The 27544-nt window shown below is 45.0% G+C and overlaps 2 protein-coding genes across 9 annotated transcripts in view; one reads left to right on the top strand and one right to left on the bottom strand.

Annotated features, from left to right (window-relative positions):
* BLVRA (biliverdin reductase A) overlaps nucleotides 1-25738 on the bottom strand; it is an 87256-nt gene extending 61518 nt beyond the window's left edge. The window contains exons 1-3 of one of the 6 annotated variants that reach the window (XM_029589554.1): nucleotides 25722-25738; nucleotides 12719-12810; nucleotides 1903-2081 (exon numbers count right to left, since the gene is read on the bottom strand). Coding sequence is in view for 2 of the 6 variants with exons in the window: in XM_029589551.1 (XP_029445411.1) it covers nucleotides 1691-1696 (6 nt within the window). In the remaining 4 variants the exon portion in view is untranslated. Of the gene's footprint in view, nucleotides 1-1690; nucleotides 1865-1902; nucleotides 2283-12718; nucleotides 12850-13859; nucleotides 14032-25721 lie in introns of those variants that run through there. The other 5 variants (XM_029589552.1, XM_029589555.1, XM_029589556.1 and 2 more) reach the window with 5 other exon arrangements.
* Nucleotides 20084-27544, top strand: part of LOC115084556 (cytochrome c oxidase assembly factor 1 homolog) — a 157300-nt gene continuing 149839 nt past the window's right edge. For 2 of the 3 annotated variants that reach the window (XM_029589560.1, XM_029589558.1), the window contains exon 1: nucleotides 20084-20405. The gene's annotated coding sequence lies outside the window, so the exon portion shown is untranslated. The remainder of the gene's footprint in view (nucleotides 20406-27544) is intronic. The other variant, XM_029589557.1, reaches the window with a different exon arrangement.

Here is a 27544-nt window from a genome sequence, read left to right as displayed (position 1 = left end):
ATACCTAAACCTCACCTCGAGTTACTAGGTGGGCCTCTCATAGGGATATTATTAATACCTATCTAGGGAGAGGGCATTATGGCTAGGCTCGCTCGCGCTCTCTCTCTCTCTCTCTCTCTCTCTCTCTCGTCTGAGCTCCCTGGGGCCATTAAAAATTGTCCCCCAGTGGTTGTATGCAGGAAATACAACAGGTCTGGCATGTATCGCAAAGTGTGAAAATGTTATCGCAATTTGCGCTAACTTAGCTCTTTGCATAGGTATTAGTGCAAATTGCGATAAACTGTCTATTAGCATAAAACACACCCCTTTTGCTATCGCATGCGATACTTATCGCATTTTGATAAATCCAGGCCTTAGACAGATAACTATTATGTTATCTGTCTAAATGGCATTTGAATATGGACCTCAAAGTGTTCTCCTGGTTTACAGCCTAAGATATTAAATACAGCAGAATGCTATAATAGCAGTTCTAATTGCAGATTATATAAATGTGAATGCTTAAAATGCTTTATTACTTGAGTTTTCAAACTTTTTTTTTCCTGCTGGATGAAAAGAGTGTATATCCCGAAAGCTAGTTAAGAAATATATTATGTTAGTCCAATAAAAGATATCACCTTATATTTTTTGTTGACCTTTATTTATATGCATTCAAGTGGTACCACACTACTTTATCCAAATTATTATAAAAGCTGTAATCTGACAATAAGGCTGTATCCCCTTGTAACCCCCTTGTTCTCCTTGGATACACTGAGGACAAGGGGGAGCTGAGGTGCCATCAAACACCCCATGCTCCTGGGTTCATTCCTGACAGAAGGGGGGGGGGGGGAAGAGAATCTTTTAAAACCTTAAATTTAAATCTTAAAATCTTTAAGTACTTCCCAGTGCATTAACACAGCCACATAACAAGAGTGTTGTTCCACAAATAAAATTTTGCTGGCGCACTTGGTAAATCTGGATGATTCTGCAAACTGTGTACTTTCTTCTAAATGAAATCCATACAGAAGAAAATAAAATAACTGAATACAGTAAAATTTTATAGTCACACCCTATGCAACCTAGTGTTTTTTTTCCCTTCTCTGTGGGTGTGGGCTAGCCAAGCAACTACCTTAGGCTGGAGGCAGGAAACACACTGTCAGCAGTGCATTGTTAATCTATTTATTTATTTAAAAGAATTTATATCCTGCACCCATCAAGGTTTGGGGCGGGTTACAATAAAACATGTACTGACACAACCTACGATCTCCATTGTATGACAGGTACATCACTGAGTCAACAGAAGAAGCAGGTGAGCGCTACAGCTCCTTTCTTCCTGCCGGTGGGAGGATTGGATTGTGTTGGGGGCGGAGGGTCTCCGGGCTTTCGAAGGGCCACATAAGACATCTGAAATCACAAAGAGGGCCAAGGGGAGGATGGGTCCAATCTTGGAGTTTGACAAGTGGGTGGTGGAGGCAAGGGGCACATTTGCTCCTTCAATGATTTGAAATGTTGGGGAAGGCAAGGGCCAGGGCTCCTAGGGATGTGGCAGATAGTCAGATTTCTCAGAATTTGGCAACCCTGTCCCACCCTTGGGAACCCTACTCCCTGGGGGAGCGGAGGTACAGGCAGATAGATAAGTGGATGGCAAATGAGGTATATGTGGAGCACTCCTATGCCCCTTCTCCTCCCCCCATCTTTCTTCCCTTTTACTCACCTCCATGCAGACGTTGCACTGGCTGGAAATTGTTTTAGCTGCAGGGTTTCTCTGCTGTGTCTAGTACTTACAGATTCACACCCCCACCCCTACACACACATCACCGGCATGAGAACACAGAAGCACACCCCCACTGTTTATCTTTTTCTTTCTTGGCTCTGGCCTCCTCTATCATGCAGCTGCTTCAGTGACACCACAATATGAATACTCACTTCTCGGTTTGCTGTGGCTGCTGATATTGCCGCTCAAGCTCTTCCACCAAGCTCTGACAGTCAGGGGAGATGACTGGAACCGCTCCAGCTGTTGCTTGCTGCCTTTGCCTTGACGCAGGGTCCTTCTGTTCTTTGCTGGCGGGACCTGGGAAGCTCTGTTAGCCTTTACTGTCTTTGCACTGCCAAATGAGAAAAAAAAGAGAAAAAAAACCCTTCTTATCCAGCCACATCCAGCAAAGGAGAAAAAAAAAAAGATATGGTGAGCAAGCAAAATGAGATCTTTGGGCTGTAGTTTGAGGTCAACTGCACTAGGATGTAGGGGAGTTATCATATAAGAGGCAGCCAGTGGAAGTGAGTTATCATGAGGAAGACTGGAAATTGTGACATCTCATGCTGGGGTGGGGGTCAATCACAGAAGAGGAAGCCATAGCAGTGCATTACTGCCCAGAGGCTATCAACACCACAGAGATGAAGGGTGCATAAAAGGCAAGCATGCTCTGTGCAGCTGCATAGGTCACATACCCCAAAGCCCAGCTCTGATGATGTCATTTTATGGAATAACAATCTCTGAATTCAAGGTTAGCTTCCAGGAATATTAGTCAGTGTTGCGGCTTCTAAGTATTAAAATCTGACCACAAGTTCCTAAGATGCAACTCCTCTTCTGACCTGTTTTCTTTGTTTATTTGTCCTTAGTAGAGCATAATACTCCATTTACCCTCTAGAATTTCCTGGACCCCTCCATTTACTGAGGTTTAAATGAACATGTTATTGTTTTTTCTTTCTCTGAATGATCATGGGTTGATATGGTCAAGGATATATTGATGAACGTATTGCTCATAATATGGATTTGTTCTGTTTTGAAGGATTGTTGAAATTCAAAATGGTTATATGCAAAATTTTAAACCATGGAAACAGGGAGATAAACTATGTTTTTATCCAGCAGAATAGCCAGCACTCGTTCTTCATCTTCTTCTAAACATATGTAATGCAAGTATTACTTTTTTGTGGTAAAAAATAAATACATTTTACAAATGAGTTCAACTAACTGGATCCCATGACTTAGGATATAAAAATTAACCTTTGGAAAGAAAATTACTCAAAGACAATGCTTTTTCATGGCTAACTTATTAACTTCAGAGGCAGTCTCATATTTAGCTAACTCACAGTACTTATTTTCCAAACACAGCAAGTTGAACTGTACACTTCCAGCAAAATTTGTATTGATCCTCCAGCAAGCTGTTATTGTTTGTAAGGATTTTGGGTGGACCCCTGGACTCTGTGGCAGGTGACCATGCCCACAGGGGAAGGTCCCGTGAGGGGCCACAGGTCAGGCTCAGCTTTAGGACACACACACATAGTTAGATCTTTTATTAGACAGTAATGGTGAGCCACCAGAGGTGGCGGTAGTGAGCTGGAATATAGCCCGGCTGGGCTTGTAGTCCCTCAGGCTCTGGAACAGTGATCCCACAATGGCTATGCTGTAATGGAGAGAAACTGATATCGTGAGTAGCAGCAGAGAATGCAGAGTTCAGGATTAGAACCTCGTTGGTAATGTACTCATGCAGCGGTTTCTCAGTATGGAGCACAGGAGCTGAAGTAAGGGCAGGCCCTCGAGGAGCGAGTACCTGGTTCCAGGGAACAGCTCTGAGAGAGATAGATGGTAACTCACAGATGGTATAGGCAGCGGTGTCTTCCAGGCAGAAGTGGTCCAGGTAGCAAGTACAGGAACATGGGCCCTCGAGGAGCGAGTACCGATTCCAGACAGCAACCTGAACGAGAAGAGAGCGAGAGGCCCCTGAGGAGCGGGTACCCCAAATAGAGTAGTCCGGTAGTGGAGGCAGAGTAGCTAGGCACGGAGAGCGAATCCCATCCGTTAGGAAATCTTTGCTAACTCGTAGGCTAGCAATCGCGTAGGCTATTTGTATCCTGGATGCATGACATCATCACAGGGGGACGCCCCTGAGGTTCGCGCCACTGAAGGTAATTGAAGCAGGGCCGCGCGGCGCGTGTGCCCTTAGGCAGTTGAACAGCATGGCGGGAGGCAGCGCCCAAGCCGGTCCAGGGACGCCGGAGAGGATGGCAGGAAGACACCGCGGCAGCCAAACGTCTGTCAACTGCAGGAGGAGTCGCCAAAGAGGTAAGGAGGGTGGAGTGGAGACATCGGGCAGCGACGGTCGCAACACAAGCTCAAAGAGGCCGATGCAATATCCGGCATTGAACTCAGCACGCCACTAAACATGTGGTTGGACGTGCTAGACATTCACCCAATGCAATATCGGGATTAGCGCATCCAAAATGAGCATCTATACTAGCGCGTAGCTAATAGTGCTCATCACATGCAAATGCCATGTTGATGAGGTTATTAGCTAGAACCCCCGACCTAAAAAAAAAAAAAATGAGTGTGACATGCAACGCTCAAAAATTAACATCAGCCCAGAGCTGGAGTAAAGTTTTAAGGCACCTAAAGCCATGCCCAGAAGACCAAAAAATAGTTTTTTTGTGGTTCCTCCTACTTAATATTGTTGCGATACTAAATTGCTGTACAGGGGTTAGGAAAACGGACGCTCACTAATTAAGCATCCATTTTCCTTACTTTGCACAACCACTTCTCCTAGGCGCTTGATGGCATGTACGTGCAAATTATCCATTGCGAGTCCCTTTTAGCGCGCCAGCTCATTAGAATGTTAGATTGAGCGCGCATTCAAAAACGTACGTCCAAGTTGGACGCATGTTGCATCAGACCTAAAGAGTTCGGTTTTTGCTGGAGGCAGGATTCCTTGCTGAGTGGGAGGGGCTAGCATTGTGACATCAGTAGGGCGTAAGCAGCCTTGAACAGCAGCAAGAGTTACAAGGAGCAGTATTTGTACTACTCTACAGTTATGCAGATTATAAACAGGTAGATTATGATTTCAGATATACTGTCCGAATATAAATGCTCTCATTTTGGTTTCGACACACACCAAGAGAAGAACTATATTTATGTAATTTCAACACTTATTATATAATTATATATGTTCCACCTATCTAGACATTTAAAAGCTATCTAACACACTCACACCCGTACATCCACCACTCATATCATATAAAATCCAATGAACATGTTTTAAATCTATATACCTCATACAATAATGTTATATTGCTCTATTAAGCTTGTTGCACTGTTAAATTATTTAACAAGATGTTCTTTTACTATTAATAAATTCAAATACTTTTATATAGATTCACGTCCAACAAAGAACTTTGTTTCACCCTATTGAAAAAGGGCTTCTTCAGGGACAAATTGCAGCACTTCGATAAATTCTTCAAAGAGCAGATCTCAACAGCCCACTCGAAAAACTTCATTCAATACGTTATGATATCTGCAGCCTTCTTCCAATATCAAATTACTCCACATAACTTCCAAAGTGGTTCAGCATTCTTCAAACATCAAATTGCTGCTTCAAACATCAAATTGCTGCACATAATTTCTATAATGTAAACATTATAAAAAATTACTATTTCATCAGATACATACCATCTTATACCATTTCAGCAAACCCAAGTATTGGGTTTGCTGAAATCACCACAAGTACCTGAGAATCTTTTGCCAACAAAAATATTGAGCGTTTTAAGAGCACAAGGCTCCAGGGTAGTTTTTAACACATTTCCAAACGATTAGCTGTCTCGAGGTTTCTCTTTAATAAATTTTTTCAAACCATTGGTCCGGCATCTGAAAAGCATAATAATAACCATACAAATAGCAGGAAACAAACGAACGTGGCACAAAGAAAAAATGTGCTACACCAAGTATCCCATTAGCACTTACGTTCACCCGGAACCAACGTACTCCTCAGATTCCAAAACTATTTATTCAACATCTAAAAAGCAAACATATATGAACCGTAAGAAAACAGTATATCCCTTACAAAGTTAGACCAAGCTGTCATCCACCCGTTAACACTCACGTTCATCCGGAATTGACGTTCTCCTCAAAATTCAAAAGACACGATGACGTGCCTTCAATCAACAACAATATATATAAGCCGGTCAATGAGCGCGGATACACACCTGAGATTTCACTTTTCTAGACGAACCAATTATTCATTCACCAAAAGCCTGAATGAACTTCGCTGTTCACATAAGTGCATTCCATTCAATCGGGCTATTAAGCCCTTTAGGCGCAGAGGTAGACCAATTAAAAATAAATCGCTGTTCTACTTTACATAATGATGCTGACAAATCTCCTCCATTTCTAAGATATAATTTCTTTATAACAAAAAATTTAATATCTTCCCAAAGAGTGATTGAATTCAGTCCATTGGTCGACCAATGGAGCATGTTCCTTTAATGCTTTCACCCTACTACGGTGTTCGATGATACAAGATTTAATAGATCTACTTGTCTGGCCAATATAGAATAATTCACATGGGCACTTTATTACATATATTACTCCACTGCTGTTGCAGGTAAACAGTTCGGGTAATTTATATATTCGGTTGGAATTCGGTTGTTGAAACTCAGTGCATTGTAAGACATGCGGGCATACCGAACATGAACCACATGGTATCTGTCCCCGATTCTGATTATAATCTATATGGGTATTACCCTTCAATTTTTCCCATAAAGATTGACGTCTCTTAATTGCAAAAATGTGACATTGATGAAAAATATCCATGGAGGATAATATGTACCAATGCTTTAAAACAATTTTTTTTGCATCAGTAGCTTTAGTAGAATGAGGAATAGTACATATCATTCTGGAAGGAGAATTCTGTAACAGTAAATTATCTCGGTTAGCATATAATGCTCGCTTGTAAGTGTTATGGTCCCGGTCGCGAGTGTCACGACCCGGCCCTTACCTCCATGGTCCCGTTCCGTATTGGGGAGTAAATGGCCTGTTCCACATCGTTCCTGCGGGAGGGATGCCGCCGAGAAGTCCCTCTGGGACGCCTCCTTCCTAGGCGCACGCACGCGCGCGCAAGAGCCGCGCTTATGAAGGCCTTTTCCTGCCACCGAAGACTCCGTCTCATGTGTGACGTCAGACGCGGCGGCCTTACATAGGCCGCCGCGGATCCCAGAACTTTGCCTTGCAACAGGGTTCCTTGCGGTTCTCAGTTGCTCTGAGCCCCGGAGTGTGCTTGCCCAAGCAACTCCGTTCCTGCCTGAGACTCGCTGCACTCTGGCTCTCGAGTCTTGCCTCTGTTCCTGCTTGCTTCCAGTAACCTGTCTTGCTTCAGTTCCAGTCCGGTTCCAGTAACCTGTCTTGCTTCAGTTCCAGTCCGGTTCCAGTACCTGTCTTGCTTCAGCTCCAGTCCGGTTCCAGTAACCTATCTTGCTTCAGTTCCAGTCCAGTTCCAGTATCCGCCCTGTGTTGGATCCAGACTCCGATCGCCTAAGTCCCAGCGGCTGGGCTCCTATGGGCTCCTCCTGGGGGAGTACCAGCTTCCAGGGTGAACCTCCTAAGTCCCAGCGGCTGGGCTCCTACAGGCTCCTCCCAGGGGAGTACTGGCTTCCAGGGTGAAGCTCGTCGTCCACCTCCTGCCTGGTATCCGCCTCCCGGCCTGTCCCTAGAAGAGACTATAGTCCATCTTCCTCCAGTCTCCCACAGGCCGGCCCAAGGGTCCACTAAAACACCTTTCTCACAACAGATTGCAAGGCCATGGACTCGGCTGAGGTACCAGGACCCCAGGATCTTCCTGGGTTGGCTCTGCAGCTACACCAACAACAGCAAGACCTGGATGTCCTTGCCGGCTCCGTTGGGCAACTTGCTGCCCGAATGGATGCCAGGGATACTCGGTCCTTGCCTGCTGTAGGCCCGATACCCGAGGATGCAGCTTTACCAGTGACTCAGCTTCCGGCACCCTCTCGCTACGCTGGAGATTCCAGGACCTGCCGAGGGTTCCTGAACCAGTGTTTTATACGGTTCTCCCTCTTGCCCCGGCAGTTTCCCACGGACTCTGTTAAGGTGGTATTTATACTCTCCCTGCTTGATGGGAAGGCTTTGATATGGGCCTCCCCCCTTTGGGAGCATAACGATTCCTCATTGGAGGATTTACAGCAGTTTGTCTCCAACTTCCGCCAAGCTTTTGACAAGCCGGCCCGCCAGGCCACTGCCATGTCTGATCTGCTACAGCTTCGCCAAGGGTCTCGCCCCCTGGTGGACTATGCTATGGAATTTAGGACTCTTGCCCAGGATGTGGGTTGGCAGGACGGTAGCCTTAAGGCTATCTTCTTGGAGGGGTTGTCTGGGCGCATTAAGGATGAGATCGCCGCCCGTGACCTCCCAGAGGATCTCAATGCCCTCATTGACATGGCTGCTTGGATCGACCGCCGCCTGCAACAGAGAGTGCGAGAGTCTCATTCCACGAAGAACAGTCCACCTCTTGGTTCTTCACGTCCACCACCCTCTTCAAAGCCCTCCCATTCTGATGTCCCTGCCTCTGAACCTATGCAGTTGGGGCGTGCTCCCCTCTCCATTGAGGAGAGACAACGTCGTCGTTCGTTGGGCCTGTGCCTGTATTGCGTGCAGAAAGGCCATTTTTTGGCACGCTGCCAGGAGTGTGCGGGAAACTCCAGAACCTAGGAGGTCGAGAGGAGCTCCTCCTAGGTTGTGCCACCACTCCTCAGTGCACCTTGCCCATTACCTTGGAATTCCCTGGAGGGTCCTTGGAAACCCTCGCATTCCTGGATTCCGGAGCTGGGGGTAACTTTATCCAGGAAGACTTGGTCTCCCAACTGCGGATTCTTACGCAGAGACGTGAAGTTCCGCTTCAGATTATCTCCATCCAGGGGACGCTCCTGCCAGGTCGAATTTTGTTGTCCACGGCTCCCATCACTGTCCGCACTGGGGCAATCCATATGGAGGAGATAGCCTTTCTGGTTTTGAAGAAGGCTGTCCACCCCGTGGTGTTAGGACTGCCGTGGCTCCAGAAGCACTCGCCTACGATTCGTTGGGACACTCTGCAGATTACCAGATGGAGTCCCTACTGCCTCTCGCACTGTATGAAGGTGCCTAAACCTCCAGCACTCCTGCTTCCGCACTCCGCACTGGGTCCTCCAGCGCCGTACAAGGACTACACGGATGTCTTTTCGAAGACAAAGGCGGAGATCCTCCCGCAGCACGGCCCGTATGACTGCGCTATTGACTTGCTACCTGGAACCATGCCTCCTCGGGGTAGAGTGTACCCCTTGTCATTGCCCGAAACCCGGGCAATGTCTAATTATATAACAGATAACCTGGCCAAGGTCTTCATCTGCCCGTCAAAGTCGCCCGCCGGGGCGGGATTCTTCTTTGTTAGTAAGAAAGACGGCTCCTTGAGGCCGTGTATCGACTACCGAGGACTCGATGCTATTACTAAGCGGGACCGCTACCCACTCCCGTTAATTCCAGAACTTCTTGATAGACTTCAAGGCGCAAGAGTCTTTATAAAACTGGACTTGCGCGGGGCCTACAAAACCTTGTGTGACTCCTCTGGGGTGAGTTATTTATTATGGTGTCTCTTCCTGCTTTTTTATGTGGGTAAAACTAAACAGAAAGTAAGAATCTGTGTCATTAAACATCTAAGTTGTATTTGATGCCGACGCGATGAAGCTTCCCTGGTTTTTTATTGGCAGAATTATTGTCATGAACTCAATAGTTCGAGATTTTCTGTTCTAGATGTTCCTAAAGTGAACACTGGAGGGGGTAATCATGATTTAACATTGTTGAAACAAGAAGGATAGTTCTATTGCTTGGATACTCTTACTCCTAAAGATCTTTATAATGAGCTTGAGTGGCACTTATTGTCGTGAAACCTAGTGTTTTTCCCCCCTGTGTTTGTTTTGCTATATAGCTTTGAATCTAAGATTGCGTGACTGAATGATCCAATCAGTGAAGCCATATACATGAAGGTGGGGTTTTGTAGCCATTTTGTGAGCTGATGGAACTGTGAGACAGAATGTCTACTAGAATGCTATTATGTAATTGTTTTATGAAATATATCACCAAAAAGTAACAGATAAAATTTATTAAAAAAACACCTTAGATTCCCAATATGACTTATGATCAAAAGGATGGGCATCAGCAAGCCGGACATGAGACTAGGAAACATGTTTTCATCTGTCTTCTTGATCATGTATCAGAGAAAGTCTGCTCAATATCCACAGTTCATCTCCTGTTACTCTTTTTGATAATTTTACATGTAATTAAAAATTATAATCTCTAAAACACATAGGAGCAGATTTTCAAAGGGGTATGCGCGTAGGTTACGCGCATACCCCCCGAAAACCTACCCCAAACCCCCCCTGCTCGCGCCGAGCCTATCTTGCATAGGCTGCTGGCACGTGTAAAGCCCCGGGACGCGCGTAAGTCCTGGGACTTTCCTGGGGAGGGGCGTGTCGGGGGCGTGTCATGGCCAGCGCGTCATTGGGGGCGTGTTGGGGGTGTGTCGTGGTTGGTGCGTCATTCGGGGGCATGGCCGAGGCCTCCGAAACAGCTCCCGGGCCAGGGAATCGCGTGCCGGCCACCTCTGGCAGGCGTAACTTTTAAAACAAAGGTAGGGAGGGGTTTAGATAGGGCTGGGGGGGTGGGTTAGGTAGGGGAAGGGAGGGGAAGGTGCGGGGGGTGGAAGGAAAGTTCCCTCCGAGGCCGCTCCGATTTCGGAGCGGTCTCGGAGGAACGGAGGCAGGCTGCGCGGCTCGGCGTTTGCAGGCTGCCGATTTTGGGCAGCCTTGCGCGCATTGACCCCGGATGTTAACAGATACGCGTGGCTACGTGCATATCTATTGAAATCCGGCGTACTTTTGTTTGCGCCTGGTGCGCGAACAAAAGTACGCATGCGTGCTTTTTTATTAAATCTACCCCATAGTTTTTGAACGCCAGTAATTGCAGTATAACCTAACATCAGCTGGCTTTTCGTTAACCACTAACTGCTTCAGGAGTAAATACCAAACTTGAGCAGTGTTGAATTTCGGATGCTAACATCTCATCCTGTCATTCCAAACAGAGACTACTTATAAACATCCCTTTTTCTTGTATGGCGTAAAATAAAGTCATCATGGTGCATAATGCCAAGCTTCATTAGTACTGACAGCTGCCAAATAAAAAATATATAAACAAACCACAACAACGTATAATTATTTATTTATTTATACAGTTTTTCTGTACCGCTGCACAGAAAATAATTCTGTCTCCACGGTTTACAAATACCTAGTACACAACAAATACTTTTATTAAAAAATTGACAGATCAGATTCAGAACTAAGACCTTTAGAAACTATTGTTTCCAAGTGGTGCATCCAAAATTATTCTCTTTGTAGAAGGCATGTGTGAGATTGCCACCACACCAATCCAACAATGATTTCTCAATTACTCCAAAGCAGAGGTCATCAAATGTGTGCTGGAACTGTAAACAATGAACCTCCATCGGCGCTACCATTCGTTAGTTCTTAAGGCAGCTGTGGTGCTCAATCATTCTCACCCCAATCTTCCAGGATTTTTTGTCTACATAAGCTTTATCATAAGCGCAAAGAATGATGTACAGGATGTATGGTGCAATGATTAGCTTTCAAAAACTATGTGTTTTAGAGGTTATAGTTTTTAATTGCATATAAATTTATTTTTAAAAAAGGGTAATAGGGCATGAACTGTGTATATTGAGCAAAGACTTTGGATAAACATTTTCTGGTCTCTTGTATCCAGTTTGCTGATACCCATCCTTTTGATCATAAGTCATATTGGGAATCTAAGGTGTTTTTTTTTAATTTTGTCTGGGGCTCTTGTTGGTGATATGTTTTGCTTTGAGCTGCCAAGTTGCATTTCTATATCGTATGATTGTTTTATGGAAAACATGGTGCATGATGCACAACCTTTTGGTTACAACTTTGTTGTTTGCCTTACTGCTCACAAGGAACCTCTGATGCAGGTTTAAGCGATACTGTCCGTGTCAAACGCTCCTGGGAATTTGGAACGTCTCTCCACTTTTCAGTGACAGCATATTTGTCCTCTGTTTAAGATATTCTATTAAATTGATTTACTTTACATGTCAGTTGTTTAAATAATTACATGGAAGACTTTTATGTATACACAAAAAAAATGTATGAAAAAGTAACATTTTTAAAATGTATCTGGTAAAAGATTGGTCCATTGCCCTTTAAAGTCATTACGACGGCTTTCTAGTGAAGTATGCAGGATAGCCATCTTTAGGCTATGCTATTGGGCACAAGAATTCTGATAATAGTTTTCTGTTTAACTGTTGATGTTTCTCTATTTGCTTCCACTTTTGTTGGTTTAGTTTCGTATTTTTTTGTGGGTGGCTTAGTTGCTCCTCATATTATTATTAGTTTATACATGCTTAATAACAAAATACAACTGATATTTATAAACCAATAATGACAGTGCATGATTAGATGCCATTACCAAAAGTGAAAAACCCTACATGGCATTCCAGTTCAGCATGAGCCTTTTTGACTTTATATCATGAATACAGTGGTAGAAACAAGAATTAATTCCAGACACAATGGCTGACTTTGGAGATGAGAAGGAAGGTGTGTAGAGCTACCACAGGTGTGAAAATTATCTAAAACAGACATCCATTTCCTCAGGAAAGAAAACTCTTGTTTTCAGGTAACAATTATCTCTTGTCCTTTATCAGTACTGTCACAAACTGCTGATGGCCTATTAAACATTACAGAGATTGTTGTACCTCCGTGATACCTATGATTTAGTAACACTGTGCCTTTAAATTCTCAGTCCTACAGCTGGCTGCAGGAGGTCGGAGGTCTGGAAGCAGATTACAGAGATGGAGATACTTTTGTGCAAGATAAAGTTATAAAGGGCATTGCATTATAGAATACTCACTCATAAATCGTATTGTGGCTTTGTATTATTACTCCCTCCTGCCTTCTTGAATGGAATACGCTCTTGTTTATAACATCGCTGACAACAGGATTCTGGGACAGGGAGGCATACAAAAGGGGAAAGGTGTTTGCCTAGGATCAAATGCACATTAGCAAAAGGAGAAAAAGTGAAAACAAATCACAGACACAAAACTCCTATTGTCATCTACAAAAAAAACAAGATGGAGACAACAGATGAATTTAAATCCCTAAAGAAAACGGTTGAACAGAAAACAGGTTTTCAATTTAAGCATTGTTTATGTGTATTCAGCATGAATACTGACATTTTAATATTGAACATTGGAGGGAAAAGTCTTCGTGATTTGGCTCCGTAGCATGAAATCTGGGGTATGTATGATTTTTATAGCTCATTTTATGACAGGAAAACATGCCGTTATGAGTTTGTTTGCCCATTTATTTCTGGCATGTGACATCACAGGTGGGGGTCTAGCAAGGCAAGAGGATAAACCCATAACATAATTGCGGCCCCTGCAGAGCCAGAGGTGAGGGGAACGCTATGTGTGGCCAAGTCCTGCTCTCCCACTGCCCCTTCCAACCTGTCTTACCACAGTAGAAACAAACCCCGACTTGGGCCTCCCCCTCCTCCTATCCTCCCTACATCCTGGCAGGCAGGAGAAGCTATGCTTAATATCACATCAGCTTCCTCTTTTGCATGGGTCTATGAGGATCTGTGTTTTAATACATAGGCCCCCAAGCATCCTAATTGTCAGGACCCCTAATGTTTCTGTGCCAACTGGAGTTTAAATTTCATGAGCAAAATGTTAAATGCTCTGTGGCATGTGAAGAGTGTGTAACATGTATTTCTGTGTCTATGGGAAAAGACGTTGATGAATCAGGCGCTAAATATCTACACCAATGCTGCAGACCAGCAGTGTAGTAGAATAATATAGAGCCCAGTGCAAAACCTGCAGCTGACTAGAATTCATTCATCCTACATGATAGCACAGGCAGCGTGTCAAGGAGACTGAGATGCCACGAGACACAAGGAAAGCCTGTCATAACGATGTAAATACACATGACAAGAAAAATGCTATGTGATACATTCATAGAGGCAACGAAATAATTTAATGAGCACAACTCACCTCTTTCTTCTTGTTCACACTGGCTCTGCCTGCAAGCTTCTTATATAACAAGCAGCCTGCCTGACAGAAGGTTCAATGGATGGATTAGAATGGCCACACCTCCACTTCTTGTATGTCAACTTGGCAGCCATCTTGTGCTTGGCAAAACACAGAAAGCTGATTTCTGCCAGAGGCAGCTCAACTCATATCAGAAAAAGCAGCTCAGACTACAAACTGGAGAACATTTAGGAAACTAAGTCAGCCCTGTTTTTTTAACCTTTCTTCTCTAACCAATTCTACTGAAAAAAAACAACAGACATCTCAGAAAGCTTAGAGAAGCAGGGATTTAAAAAATACCTGACTTGCGATACAGAAAACTTCGCGGGAGAGCGGGCGAGCGTCTGCTCTTCCGGCGCGTGCCCAGGCCACTCTCCTGGGTGCGCGAGCCAGTAAAGAAAATTATGCAAACGAAGGTCCGCAGTAAAAGGAGGTGCTAGGGACATTAGCGCATCCCTAGCGCCTCATTTTTGACAGAAGAGGCGGCTGTCAGCGGGTTTGACAGCCGACGCTAAATTTTACCGGCATCGGTTCTCAAACCCGCTGACAGCTACGGGTTCGAAAAACAGACGCCGGCAAAATTAAGCGTCTGTCTTCCGACCCGTGGGCAGATTTTTTAATTTTTTTTAATTTTTACTTTTTTTTTTACTTTTGGGGCCTCCGACTTAATATCGCTATGATATTAAGTTGGAGGGTGTAGAGAAAAGCAGTTTTTAACTGCTTTTCTGTACACTTTCCCGATGCCGGCCGAAATTATCGCCAGCCTTTGGGCAGGTGTTAATTTCTGAAAGTAAAATGTGCGGCTTGGCTGCACATTTTACTTTCTGTATCGCGCAGGAATAACTAATAGGGCTATCAACAAGCATTTGCATGTTGCGGGCGCTATTAGTTTCGGGGGGTTGGCCGTGCGTTTTCGATGTGCTATTACCCCTTACTGTATAAGGGGTAAAAATAGCGCATCAAAAACGTGCGGCCAAATGCAGGCTAACAGTGTACTATGAAAGCTAATGCTAGTGTAAAGGAGAAGCTTAAGATATTGCGTTTGCTCTGACTAGCAATGGCAAATTAAATTGCAAAGGGAAGAACCCCATTTCACTCTCTGTTTGAAGTAAAAAATATTAGATAAAGGCAACTGGTGACTTGTGAATTACATGGCAGAACCTTGTTGGTCAGACAGAGAGAAGCCATGCAAATGCTTTCCTTTGAAGCCTACAGAAGTTCTTCTTGCCCATACAAATGTTAAATTACCCTCTGGTTTCACTACAAGTGTGTGTGTGTGTGTGTGTGGGGAGGGGGGCTGATACGCCCGGAAGCCAGTGGTGTTATCCCTTGAACTGCAGTGACACCAAATGGACCTGGCTACAATTGCTGGGATTAATTGGATATTTTGGCAGAAGGAAAACTTTGAGTTGAATGGATCTATGGCAGTTCTTGGAATCAGAACTTGGATGTAATCCTGGCCCAGAGCCAATGAGGAGCAGGGAAACAATTGCTAATGAACTTTTTTAATTAAGTATAATAGAAAGGTTGTCTTTTGTGTATAGTCAGACAGGCAGAGCAAGGAAAGGACAGAAGGACATAGCAATGAGGTGAGATTCCTCCCCCAGCCACATGGCCGCTACCACAACGGAAAGGGCAGTTGCAGACAGAGGGAAGCTATAGTCTGTAAAATAGTAATTATATAGCAGTGCAGAGAAAGCAGTGATTTTTTTAATTTTGTAGTGAGGGAAAAAGAGTGTGAGTTCCAAGAATTTTCTGACCTTTTGTTTCATTTATAGCTAGAAGAACAGTATTTAGAATAGTATCTGCATACATTCAGTATCAGGCTGACTTAGTTGCAGGGAAATTCAGAAGATTTGTCACGATCTTATACAGAGAGGGAATATATATATTATATATATATATATATATATATATATATATATATATATATATATATATATTTATTTATTTATTTATTTATTTATTTATTTATTTTTATTTTTTTTTGTGAGAACCAGGACTTCCAATCTCCTGAAGCAAGTGGACACTGCAGTTGAACTAAGCTCAGGATTTCAAGAATCTGCATCGGCTTTATCAAGCACAAAGTGGAGCAGCTTGCCTAAAGAAATGGCAAACAGAACTCACGTGAGAGTTAATTGAGAATTTATGTTATTATTCTGGCCAAAATTTAGGTCAAATATTTTGCGCGTTAACTGAACTGAGATACAGAGAGGGGCTAGTGATTTTTCTTTTATATCTTGCAAACTGATTTTCCCCATTTTTCCATGTTAAAAAAATCTTCTTTCTTTTTTATTATAATGCCATTTGTCTGTGTTTGCTATAGAGAATAAGAATCCTAATGCACTGGGAACTGTGCATGCATTGATTTTATATGCAAAATTTGCTGTGGTTACATAAGGTGGGTTTTATATTATCACTTATTGTTCTATTCTCTGCTCCAGCCTCTCCTCCCCATCCCTGGGAGACCCTTTAGTTGTGTGCAGGGCCGGAGGAATTACTAGGCGAGCTAGGCCTGTGCCTAGGGCGCTGCGATTTAGGGGGCGCCACGGCAGGCGGCAGAATTTTGAAAGGGCAAAAACTGCCCTTTCAAAATTCTGCCAGCCCCTGCCTCACCATGCCACCCTCCCAAGGCCCCCCCTTGTGGTCCAGCGGAGAGCCCGGGAGCGATCTGTCACTCCCGGGGCCTCGGCTGCCACTAAGCAAAATGGCGCCGGTGGCCTTTAGCCCCTACCATATGACAGGGGCCAACCAATGGCACCGGTTGCCCCTGTCACATGGTAGGGGCTAAAGGCCACCGGCACCATTTTGGTTAGTGGCAGCCGAGGCCCCGGGAGCAGCAGATCGCTACTGGGCCCCCACCTAGACCACCAGGTATTTTGTACGTTTTCTTTTGGGGGGGGGGGGGGGTGGGAGGGTGAGGGCTGTGACCGGGGGGCGGAGCTGGGGGCAGCACGACAGGGGGACGGCACAAGGCTGAAGATGCCTAGGGCGCCCAATCCCCTTGCACCGGCCCTGGTTGTGTGGGTGCATTACTTGTGTTTGTCCCTAAACACACATCTGAGAGGTGGAGTTATTTTTGTGGCCCCTCCCACAATAGGGGAGAGGTTTACACTAGTCATGGACTTTTTTACTTCTTCTCTTGATGCATTTTGCCGCTTAAGGTGCCAGTCTCAAATGAGATGAGCAGGATTACAATCCTAATGAATTGGGATAATTGTAACAGAGTTGTTTTAAATTAACTACTTGAAGTCAGGAGTCAGAAGCCAGGGGTACCCTCTGCTGTGTATGCCCTGGTGATACTGTCATGAGAGGGATAGGAGCAGGACTGTATAGGGCTGTGATGGTTCTGGGAGAGAGTCTCAATGTTTATTTGTGTAACCCTTTTCTTGAAAGTGGCAATTTCTTCAAGCACACAAAAGTACTTTATACTGGAACTGCATTTTACTAATGCTTATCCCCTCCTGTTTGTGCTAACCCCAGGGGTGAATCCTTTCTGTGAGGGGAAGCCATGTGTCTGTTTTTCTGATAAGGTGCGGCTGACTTGGGACAGATGAGATGGACACAGGACTGAGTATTCAAAGAATATTTTACTGATTTGGTTCAAAAAGTTAAATAAATGTCCATTCATCAAAACTGCAGTTATAAAGGACTTCCAGTTATGACCTGAGTGTTGCGGAGCGCGCTCATTGGGACCGAGCTTATGGCCTTCGGGTACTGTTACAAAGCACACCCTCAGGCCTGGTCAGGAGCTCGGAAGCACGATCCATCTGGAGAGGAATGTGAGCCCTTAAACCATGGCCCTACTCAGGGAGGAGCCCCAAGACACACCGCGGGAGGTGAGCTGGTACCAGCACGGATGGAGCAGGAACAAGGCTGGAGTGAAGGCAAGGCGTGGGCACTGAGATGCAGCAGCAAGCTGTTAGCCCGGGCTCCTGCTCACCCTCTCTCCCAAGGAGACTGCACTGTCAAAACTGGTAAGCAGGAGGGGAGGCTATATCATCCAGGGCTCCCTCCCCATGGAGATTAGTTCCTTGGGATGTGGGGATGATGAGTTCTCCCCCCCAGCGGAACGGTAAGGTCCTGGATCCTTCCACTGTCCGAATTCATCGATGCTGATTGATTGATGAAACGACATGGAACTCCAGCCCGTGTAGAACTCGGGCGAGTCCCCAGGCTCAGTGGCCTACACGGATTATCGATGGTCTGCATAAGTCAGCCCTGTCAGCACCGGGGAAAGGGAAAAAAGCAGATAGAGCAAGGCGAGGACACAGATACAAAACAGCAGAAGCAGTTTTTCTTCTTTTTTTTTAACGATAGTAACAGACTCTGCCAGGCTGCACAGAGGAAAGCTCACCATGCGGCCGGCTGACAGTTGTTGGAAAGAGGAAAATGAGAAGAAATAAAACTACCTTAAGAAAAAGGAAAGAAACAACTGCAGCTCTAGAAAAAAATCACTTACAAGAACTGTGAGAAGAGAGCAAAACTGAATACCATGAGCACATGGCTTTCTCGACCACACGCACTGTGGAAAAAATGAGAGGGAGGGACTCTGACTAGGGGGGAGGGTGATAACTACAGCTGCACATGCTCAGTAGGGCATGTTTGAGAGTTCTAGAAACTTTGACATCAAAGTTCCGTGCTGGGCTCCATCTGATGATGTCACCCAATTGGGAGGACTACCATCCTGCTTGGGCTTGGAGAACAAACTACCATAGAACATATAAAACAGCAATATATAACACAAATAATTTTCTAGACTTTCAAAGTCATGCTACATAAAAAAAAATATATCAGTTATTTTAAAGTATTCTTTATTCTTCTGCATAACAAAAATAGTACCTGTTTAAAATTAAAACTCACAAAGCAGAAATATGACCTATACTGCTTCTATTGTTTTCCTGTTGTTATAGCTCACCAGTGTATCTTAGTGATGAAAACCACATTTCATACACATTTCAGTTTTTTAGTGCACTTCATTTTTTTTTCCAGCTTCCTTAAACTTTATATTCTTTTAGGAGATTGGAGGGAGGTGAAGTAGAAGGGAAATGTCATTCGATAAGCCTCAATGCTACATCACCATTACCTGCAGACAAGATCCCCCATCTGTCAAGACAGGATCACCTGGGGTCATGTGAATAATTTTCAAATGATTTTACCCAGGTGAAAACTGCTTCCCCCCTGGCTGAACAAAAGTACCTGCACTGTTTCACAGTACAGTTGTTCATTTTACCTAGGCTGCAATTGGTGGAGCTGGTAGACAATACACCAGGATTTCACTTTGAAATCCTGGCACATGGTTTAGCACTCTGGCTTATTCATGAATATGGAAGTACTGCAGCATGCACCAGTCCCAATTTTTCAAAGAGAAAATCCCTGGAGAGTTTTTCTTTGAAGCTTTGATTGCAGGTATAAAGTACCCACAGGTCTACAAGCCACACAATGGTTTAAAAAAACTGCCTACTGCATGACTTCATGGGCAAAAGTTTTAAATCCTAGAAAACTTAAATTTGATTTTGTATTCATTATGTAACCATTCCTCTGAATATATTCTGTGCCTAGGAAGAGGGGGTCACACTATAAATAATAAAAATTAAGAATCTTTGCTCCCACTGTACACCCAAGATTTGGGATGCAGATTTGTTTTACCTAAGGCAAGAAAACAATATACTCCAAAACCTTTTTATTCAATCCTTCCCCAGCCTCACAGTCCCTCCCAACTGACTTTTGAAGCCTCACAAACCACATAACCTTAAGTCTAGAAAGCAATATTTTAACCTTTCAGTCAACCAAAAAACAAGGTCAGCTCAAGGCAATCTAAGTGAGGGTAAAGGCAATCTAAGTGAGGGTAGGGATGAGATGGCATTTCTACTTCCCTCCCTAGGCACAGCACGGCACAGGTCAAACCTAGTTTCAGATGCAGCAGAGCCAAAGTGGCTGAAAAAAAACAAAACTAAGGTATACACTTCTTTTATTTTTTTGACCCAATCAAATCAGCAACTAGTAAAATAAAATACAAGTCACAAATATTTACTGCTGATGATACATAAAGAAAAGCACATAGGTTTTGTTTCCTGAGTAATTTGTATTTTATTTCAAATCGCATGGTTGTATGTTTGCCACCTGACGTAAGCCAACCCGGAGAGGCTACTCCAGTTCAGATTTTGTGCACCCGGCATCCAGGGATTCCTAATTCCAATTTCTCTAGGAAAAGCAGCGCAAGTGCCTGAATGCAAAGGGAGCAAAACCAGGACTGGATCAGCCTCTCAGGCCTGTCCCATGTCGGGCAGCAACCTTGGCTCAAAGTCGCTGGCACAAGCGCCGGTTTCTACTAGGAGCCAGCATTCGGGGCGGCCCGGAGTCGCAAGCACGAGCGCTCAGCAGTAATCCGGGCTGAGGGCCTCACAGCAGGAAGTGATTCTTCTACGGCTGCTACAGCTGGGCAGTACTGGCAGAAACCTGCAGGTCGGGAAAAAGAGGGCAGCAGGGAAACCTTGCACACGGCAGCCGGTAAGTTCTGAGCTTCCGTTCCTCCCGCCTGCAGAACTGAAAAGCTTTAATACGATGTGATGTGTGAACCTGGGGGCCCTGAGAGCCTCGGCTGTCCTGCGCGCTGCCTGTTACAAACAATCCCGGTTCTCTGCACGTGGGAAAATAGCTACTAAACTACTTAAAAAAAAATAATCTGAAAGACAAAAGCAAAGAAGTACCCCCAGCAGGCATTGCAAGATTCTTACCTATAATTTCATAGTTTGCTTCATCCAAGAATTTTGAGAATTGCATATGAGTTGCTAGTTAAGTAACAATCATGTGTTTACATTAATTGCCTCTGTTTTATATCTCGGTGACTGCACTATCCACTAGTACTATTATCATTTCCAGCAGCTACTGTCTTTATTTTCACTCATGTTTGACAGACTGAAATAAGTGTTCCGTTTCAGCTGAAAAAATATTTTCTTTCGCTTTCCGTTTTGTGCTAACCAGCAAAGCAACTTTCATAAATTAGATTTAGTCACGTTATCGCTAAAAGCTGTGACAGGTTCCTATATTTTATATTGCCAGAGTTAAAGCACCTTTTCCCATGAAATCTAGTGTTGCAGTAAAAGGGATATAGGCAAACTCCATGCCTACCAAGTCTTCTGTACTTGTGGGACTTGCCAGCATGGGGTAGCTCCCATCCGCATGATGTTAGAGCTGGTGCAAAATATTTGGTGCCCTAGACAAACCTTTGGCCATTTCACCTGCCCCATCCCCCCCAACTTAACTTTGGTGATATTGGCTCGGGTACAACACCACTCTGGCCCTCATGCTGGCAAGAGTTTGCCACCCTCAAAATCTTGGCACTCTAGGCAACAGCCTAGTTTTCCTAATTGAAGCACTGGCCCTTCATGAGTGAGACATGGGCAATTGATGCAGTGGTCATTGGCTGCTACATGCTGCCTTCATTCCTGTTCTGCGGTAGTAGTGGCAGTTGGGGCTGTGGAGTCTAGTGCTGACCAGTAAGTAATCTTAGCATCCCTAGGCACTTTTGTTGCTGCAGTACACCTCCACCGTGAATGTGCTCCCATAAAGGAAAATAATGAAAGCCATTTCCGGGGGTAAAATTCTGTTTTACCTGCTAAAATGGGCTATTTCATTAATGCCAACACTTTATGCCTGCAAAAATATGTTTGTACATCACCATTTCATATACTTTTAATCATGCATTTCTATAGGCATTGCAGGGATGAGGTTACCAGGCTGGAACCAAACTGCTGGCGCTAACCTTTAAAAAGGTGATAGAGCAACTTTTAAACTAGAACAAGGAGAAAGTCAACAGTCGCTCAGCAGCACATGGTTTGGAGGGAGGTATCTTTGAAGGATACTAATGAAACCGGAGAGTTAGGGCATCCCAAAAGAGAGGTTCCAATAAAAGCAAAATTCCATGTGCCTATAAGTAAAGCACCACCTGAGTTAAAAGATTCCAAATTATCCCTGTCAACTGAAAATCAGGTTGTTAATACAAACAAAAAACACACTTTGAAATGTCTGTATGCCAATGCAGAAGTTTAAGAAGTAAGATGGGAGAGTTAGTGTATAGTACTGAATGAAGAGGTAGACACAACTGGCATCTCAGAGACCTGAGAAGGATAACCAATGGGATATTGCTATACCAGGGTACAAATTTTACTGTAATGATAGGGAATGGGGTGGCAATTTATATTCGGGATGGCATAGAGTCCAATAGGATAAAGATCCTGCAAGAGGCTAAATAAATGCACAATAGAATCTTTATGGGTAGAAATCCCATGTGTGTTGGGGAACAGTATAGCAATAGGAGTATACTACCATCCACCTAGTAGATAAGAAGGACGATGAAATGCTATGAGAAATCGGGGAAGCTAACCAAATTGGCAATACAGAATTAATGGGAGATTTCAATTACCTCAGTATTGATTGGGTAAATGTAACAACAGGACGTGCTAGAGAGATAAAATTCCTGAATGGAATAAATGACTGCTTCATGGAGCAATTGTTCATGAACCAATGAGAACGAGACCTATTTTAGATCTAATTCTTAGTGGAGCATAGGATTTAGTGAGAGAGGTAATGGTGGTGGGTCCTCTTGGCAGTAGTGATCATAACCAGCGGTGGATTCATGATGTAGGACCGGCCTGGGTATTCGCCGCCCAAGACACATCACGTGGTCTGCCGAGCGCGGCTCTGTCATGGCCACGCACGGCAGACCATGTGACTGGAGCGATCGGCCCACCAGGGGATGCCCGATCCCCCGATAGGCCAATCCGCCCTTGATCATAACATGATCAAATTGAACTGATGCCTGGAAGGGGGAAAATAAGCTCTAGAAATAAACTTTCAAAAGGGAGACTTATAAAATGAAAATAATTAGAAAAAAACTGAAAGGTGCAGTTACCAAGGTTAAGAGTATACAACAGGTGTGGACATTGTTTAAAAATACCATCTTAGAAGCGCAGTCCATATGATTTCCATGCATTAAGAAAGGTGGAAGGAAGGCCAAATAATTGCTGGCTTAGTTAAAAGGTGAGGTGAAAGAGGGTATTTTAGCCAAAAGAACTTCCTTCAAAAATTGGAAGGATCCATCTGAAGAAAATAGGAAAAAGCATAAGCATTGGCAAGTTAAATGTAAAACATTGATAAGACAGACTGAGTGAGAATTTGAAAAGAATTGTTAAATTCTGCGGCTCGCCTCACTTACCCCCAACACTGGCGGCAGCGTTTCACAGCAGGAACATTGCCAGCTGCTCAACATGGCACAAGACACCAACAGCCGCCACTTCCATCGACTAGCCTTACGCATGTGTGCGCAGCGTGCTTAGACTCTTAAAGGGGCCACCATGGGAACGTTGCTGCGGTGCCCTCTGATGACATCTGTATTGCCTCACTACTTACGGAGTCCTCAGACTCCCCATCCCTGCCTCAGCGACGGGTCTCCTGCCTTGCAGTGATCATTGCCTAACGTTTCTGGGTCCTGTGTTCCAATTCTTCGTCTTGCCTTGCCTTCCAGCTTTGCCTCGTCCCACTTTTGTCTTCCATCCGTGCCTTGTCCAGCCTTCTCTTTTCCTGTCTTCCTTGCCCAGCTTTGCCCTGTCCTACCCATCTTGTCCAGTGTCTTCTGTGTGTCTCCATCCTCTATTGGCCTGACTCTCCAATCTTGACCTCTTGTTCAGACATGACCACAATTCCCTGCCACCTGGGCCTGACCACTTGCCTGAACCAGATCGTTTCTATTAGCTGCCTGTCCTGACCTTGGCCTCTTCCTGATGTCGTTAGTCTGCTGCCTGCCTGATCCCGGTGTGCCTCTGGACTGTAGTTATCTTCTCCGCCCTAGGGGCCTGCCTAAGTCCTGCTGGCCGCCAGAACCCAAGGGCTCAACCTGTGGGGGAGGCATCTGATAAAGGTGAAGCTCCAGGCTGTCCTACTGCAAGGTGTGTTCACCAGCTGCTGGTGTAGGCCTCGCAAGTGTGTCCTCAAGGCTACTTCCACTACACCACAGCATGAAGGGCTCACATGCTGGCAACCCTTCACAGAAGTTGACCGTAGAAGCAAAAACTCAAAATAAAAACATTTTAAAATATCTGAAGCAGGAAGCCTGCGAGGAAGTCGAAGTTAGATGTACTGTTAGATTATTGAGGGGGTTAAAGGGGCATTTAGGGAAGATAAGACCATCGCAGAAAGACTAATAAACATGTAGACAAAGGTGAGTCAGTAAAATGCCATTAGTAGTTTCGGTTCTAGTTAATGTTTGGGCACTTGCCAGGTACTTGTATCCTGGATTGGCCACTGTTGAAAATAGGATGCTTGGCTTGATGGACCTTGGTCTGACCCAACATCTATGTGCATGAGTTTTCCTTAAAAAAAAAAAAAAGGTACCTGCACCAAAAAGCTGTAAATTTGTGCAGGTACTTTCTGAGGGGGGAGCAATAATTTTGTTTTGGTTGGATTATTGCAGCAAACCCTACAGGTAAAAAGTACCCACTGGAGTTACCAAACCATAGGTAATTTGATTATCTAACCCAGGGTGGTCAGCTCCCATCCTTGAATGCCACAAACATGTCTGGTTTTCAGGAGATCCACAAGGAATTTGCATGACATAGATTTGCATACAGTGGAGGCAGTTAATGGAAATATACTTCATGCTTGTTCACTGTGGGTAATCTGAAAACCAGACCTGTTTGTGGCACCCAAGGACTGGAGTAATCTACCCCATAACACTCCCTCCCCAGGCAGAGATCAGATTCCATTCTCCCCCACCTCAGATTCCAATGTCCTTCCCCCAGTGGTGTATGGTGAAATTCACAGTAAGAACATAAGAACATGCCATACTGGGTCAGACCAAGGGTCCATCAAGCCCAGCTTCCTGTTTCCAACAGTGGCCAATCCAGGCCATAAGAACCTGGTAAGTACCCAAAAACTAAGTCTATTCCATGTTACCATTGCTAGTAATAGCAGTGGCTATTTTCTAAGTCAACTTAATTAATAGCAGGTAATGGACTTCTCCAAGAACTTATCCAATCCTTTTTTAAACACAGCTACACTAACTGCTCTTAACCACATCCTCTGGCAACAAATTCCAGAGTTTAATTGTGCGTTGAGTAAAAAAGAACTTTCTCCGATTAGTTTTAAATGTGCTACATTCTAACTTCATGGAGTAACCCCTAGTCTTTCTATTATCTGAAAGAGTAAATAACCGATTCACATCTACCCATTCTAGACCTCTCATGATTTTAAACACCTCTATCATATCCCCCCTCAGCCACCTCTTCTCCAAGCTGAACAGCCCTAACCTCTTTAGTCTTTCCTCATAGGGGAGCTGTTCCATTCCCCTTGTCATTTTGGTAGCCCTTCTCTGTATCTTCTCCAGTAGGTGGGTCGGTAAATGCAACCCATGGTACAATCACCCTCCCTTCCCTCCCACTCCACTATCCCTCCACTGGCATAATTACCTTTCCTTTCTTTGCCTCGCCCCCGACCCCTAGGGCAATCATCTCTCCCCCTTCCCCACTGCTGTAATAATGAATTTTTCTTCTTCATCTCCCCTGCCCACTAGTCATCCATTCGCATCCCTTTCCCCCAACCCTGGTGCAATTGTTAATTTTCTTCTCCGTAACCTCCATCCCCCTCAGCCGATTTATCTGTTCTTCTCTTTCCATTCCCTGGTGCAATTATCCATTTTCTTACCTCCCTGTGCCCAGCACATTCATCAGTTTTCTGCTCCTCCCCCACCCCCGTGCAGTCTTCTGGCCTCTTCTCTGTACTGTGATCTCTTCAAGTCACCAGGAGTTTGCCAGAATGAGTGCTTCTTACCTGCTACAGCTTCCTCCTCTGCCAGCTTCCTCGTTAAAAGTCAGCACCGTGCAGGGTCCTGTGGTCTCACACAGTTGGGATTTCAGAAGGAAGCTTATAAAGGAGGAGGCAGCAGCAGATAAGAAGCGCTGGTCACCGACTCCTCCTGCTGGTAGGAGGATATAGCACAGCGGGTGCTGGGAGGACAGAAGCAAAGATGTTGCTTCGTGCAACAGCCGCTTTCTCCCGTCCCTCCTCATCTTGCTGGCAATGGCTTCTCTGTCCCAGGCCTGGATTTAGGCAGAGGCAACCTAGGCAGTTGCCTTTTGGTGCCAAATTTTCATACGCAGCACTTCTGCCCTTCATGCTGGCACCGGCCCTGCAGAAACTTGAGCAAATAAGTTTGGTGCCCTGCCCCTCATGCAGGTTTCCATGGTAACAGGAAACCCGTCTGAGAGGAGCTGGGGGGAGAGCTTGCAGGCCCTGTGCTGAATTTCTTTGCTCAAATTACTGCAGTCAGCATGGGGGGTCAGCATCAGCAACTCCAAGGGGGAGATGCCAGGAGAGGGGACAGTCTGGACAGTGGTTATTTGGTGGGGGGGGGGGGGGGGGGGCGCCTCCCATTGCCTATGGGTGTCCACTGGCTGGCCCTGCTGGAGGCCACACATTCTCTCTTCATTTGTTAGCACACCTGCACTTCAGCTATGGTGTTGGAGTGCATTGCTAAGGATTAAGCCTCTTAGGGATTAATTGATTTCCTTAGAAGGCCTACTGCATGCCACTGCCCTCCCTCCAGCCGTCCAGATTAATTTCCCCTGACCTCAAATATGATCCAGTAACCTACTCCCCCCCCCCACCCCCCCCAGATTTCATTTCTGCCTGCTCGCCCGCTCCCACAGACCTCTCAAATCCCTTAACTTCCTCACATGCAGACCTCCGATTCCATTTCTCTCATCCCACATCCATTCCCAAGATTCTTGTGCCCCAGCAGCAGGAGAGAAGTCGGGCATCGACTCTTCATTCCCACAGGCTGCGTGGAGCAGCAGCAGCAGCATTTGCTTTTTCAGACCCCCGGCCTTGGGTGGCACGGACAGGAGGCTAGTGAGTTCCTCAGCCCCGTGGGTTGTATCTGAGCTGCAGTGGCAGTCGGCTACTCTTCAGCCCTATGGGCCATCGTGGGGGGGGGGGGGGGGTAAAGGGGGGGACAGGAGGGAGAGTGGGGGAGGATAGGGCCTGCCAGAGCCTGATTTACTAAAGCTTTTCTCCCATTCTGTGTCTATAGAAAAAATGCTTAGTAAATGAGCCCTAAAGTTTGCATCTGAGGCAACGGAGGGTGAAGTGACTTCAGGTAGGATAAAGACAAAGGTATGCAAATAGGAAAAGAAATGGGGACATTGTACCTGCTGCAGAAGATAACCAGCAGGTTACCCCAATTTTCTCTTAAGGATAGCAGCTGCCACTCCGTACAGTTATTTGATTCAGAAATTCTCATTTTTTCATAACATATCACACATGGTAAATACCTGCATCCTTTTATCGCATATAGTAAACTATGATTTCTTCATGACAGTTATGATGGAGAGCTCAACTGGAAGAAACTGGTATACTTTTAGGTTATGATACTTCTTTGTTGTGAGTCCTTTAAAACAGGGGATCTCAACCCAGTCCTCAGGACACACTCAGCCAATCTGGTTTTCAGTATATCCACAATAAATGCGGATGAGAGAGATTTGCACACCGCGGAGGCAGTGCATGCAAATCTGTCTCATGCATATTCATGGGGTACCTCTGAAACCTGACTGACTGGGCATGTCCTGAGGATTGGGTTGAGAAGTCCTGCTTGA

The sequence above is a fragment of the Rhinatrema bivittatum genome, chromosome 2, assembly GCF_901001135.1.
Source record: "Rhinatrema bivittatum chromosome 2, aRhiBiv1.1, whole genome shotgun sequence".
Classification (NCBI taxonomy): Eukaryota; Metazoa; Chordata; class Amphibia; order Gymnophiona; family Rhinatrematidae; genus Rhinatrema; species Rhinatrema bivittatum.
Note: the sequence above shows the minus strand (reverse complement) of the source record. Positions and strands in the feature narration are given on the sequence as shown.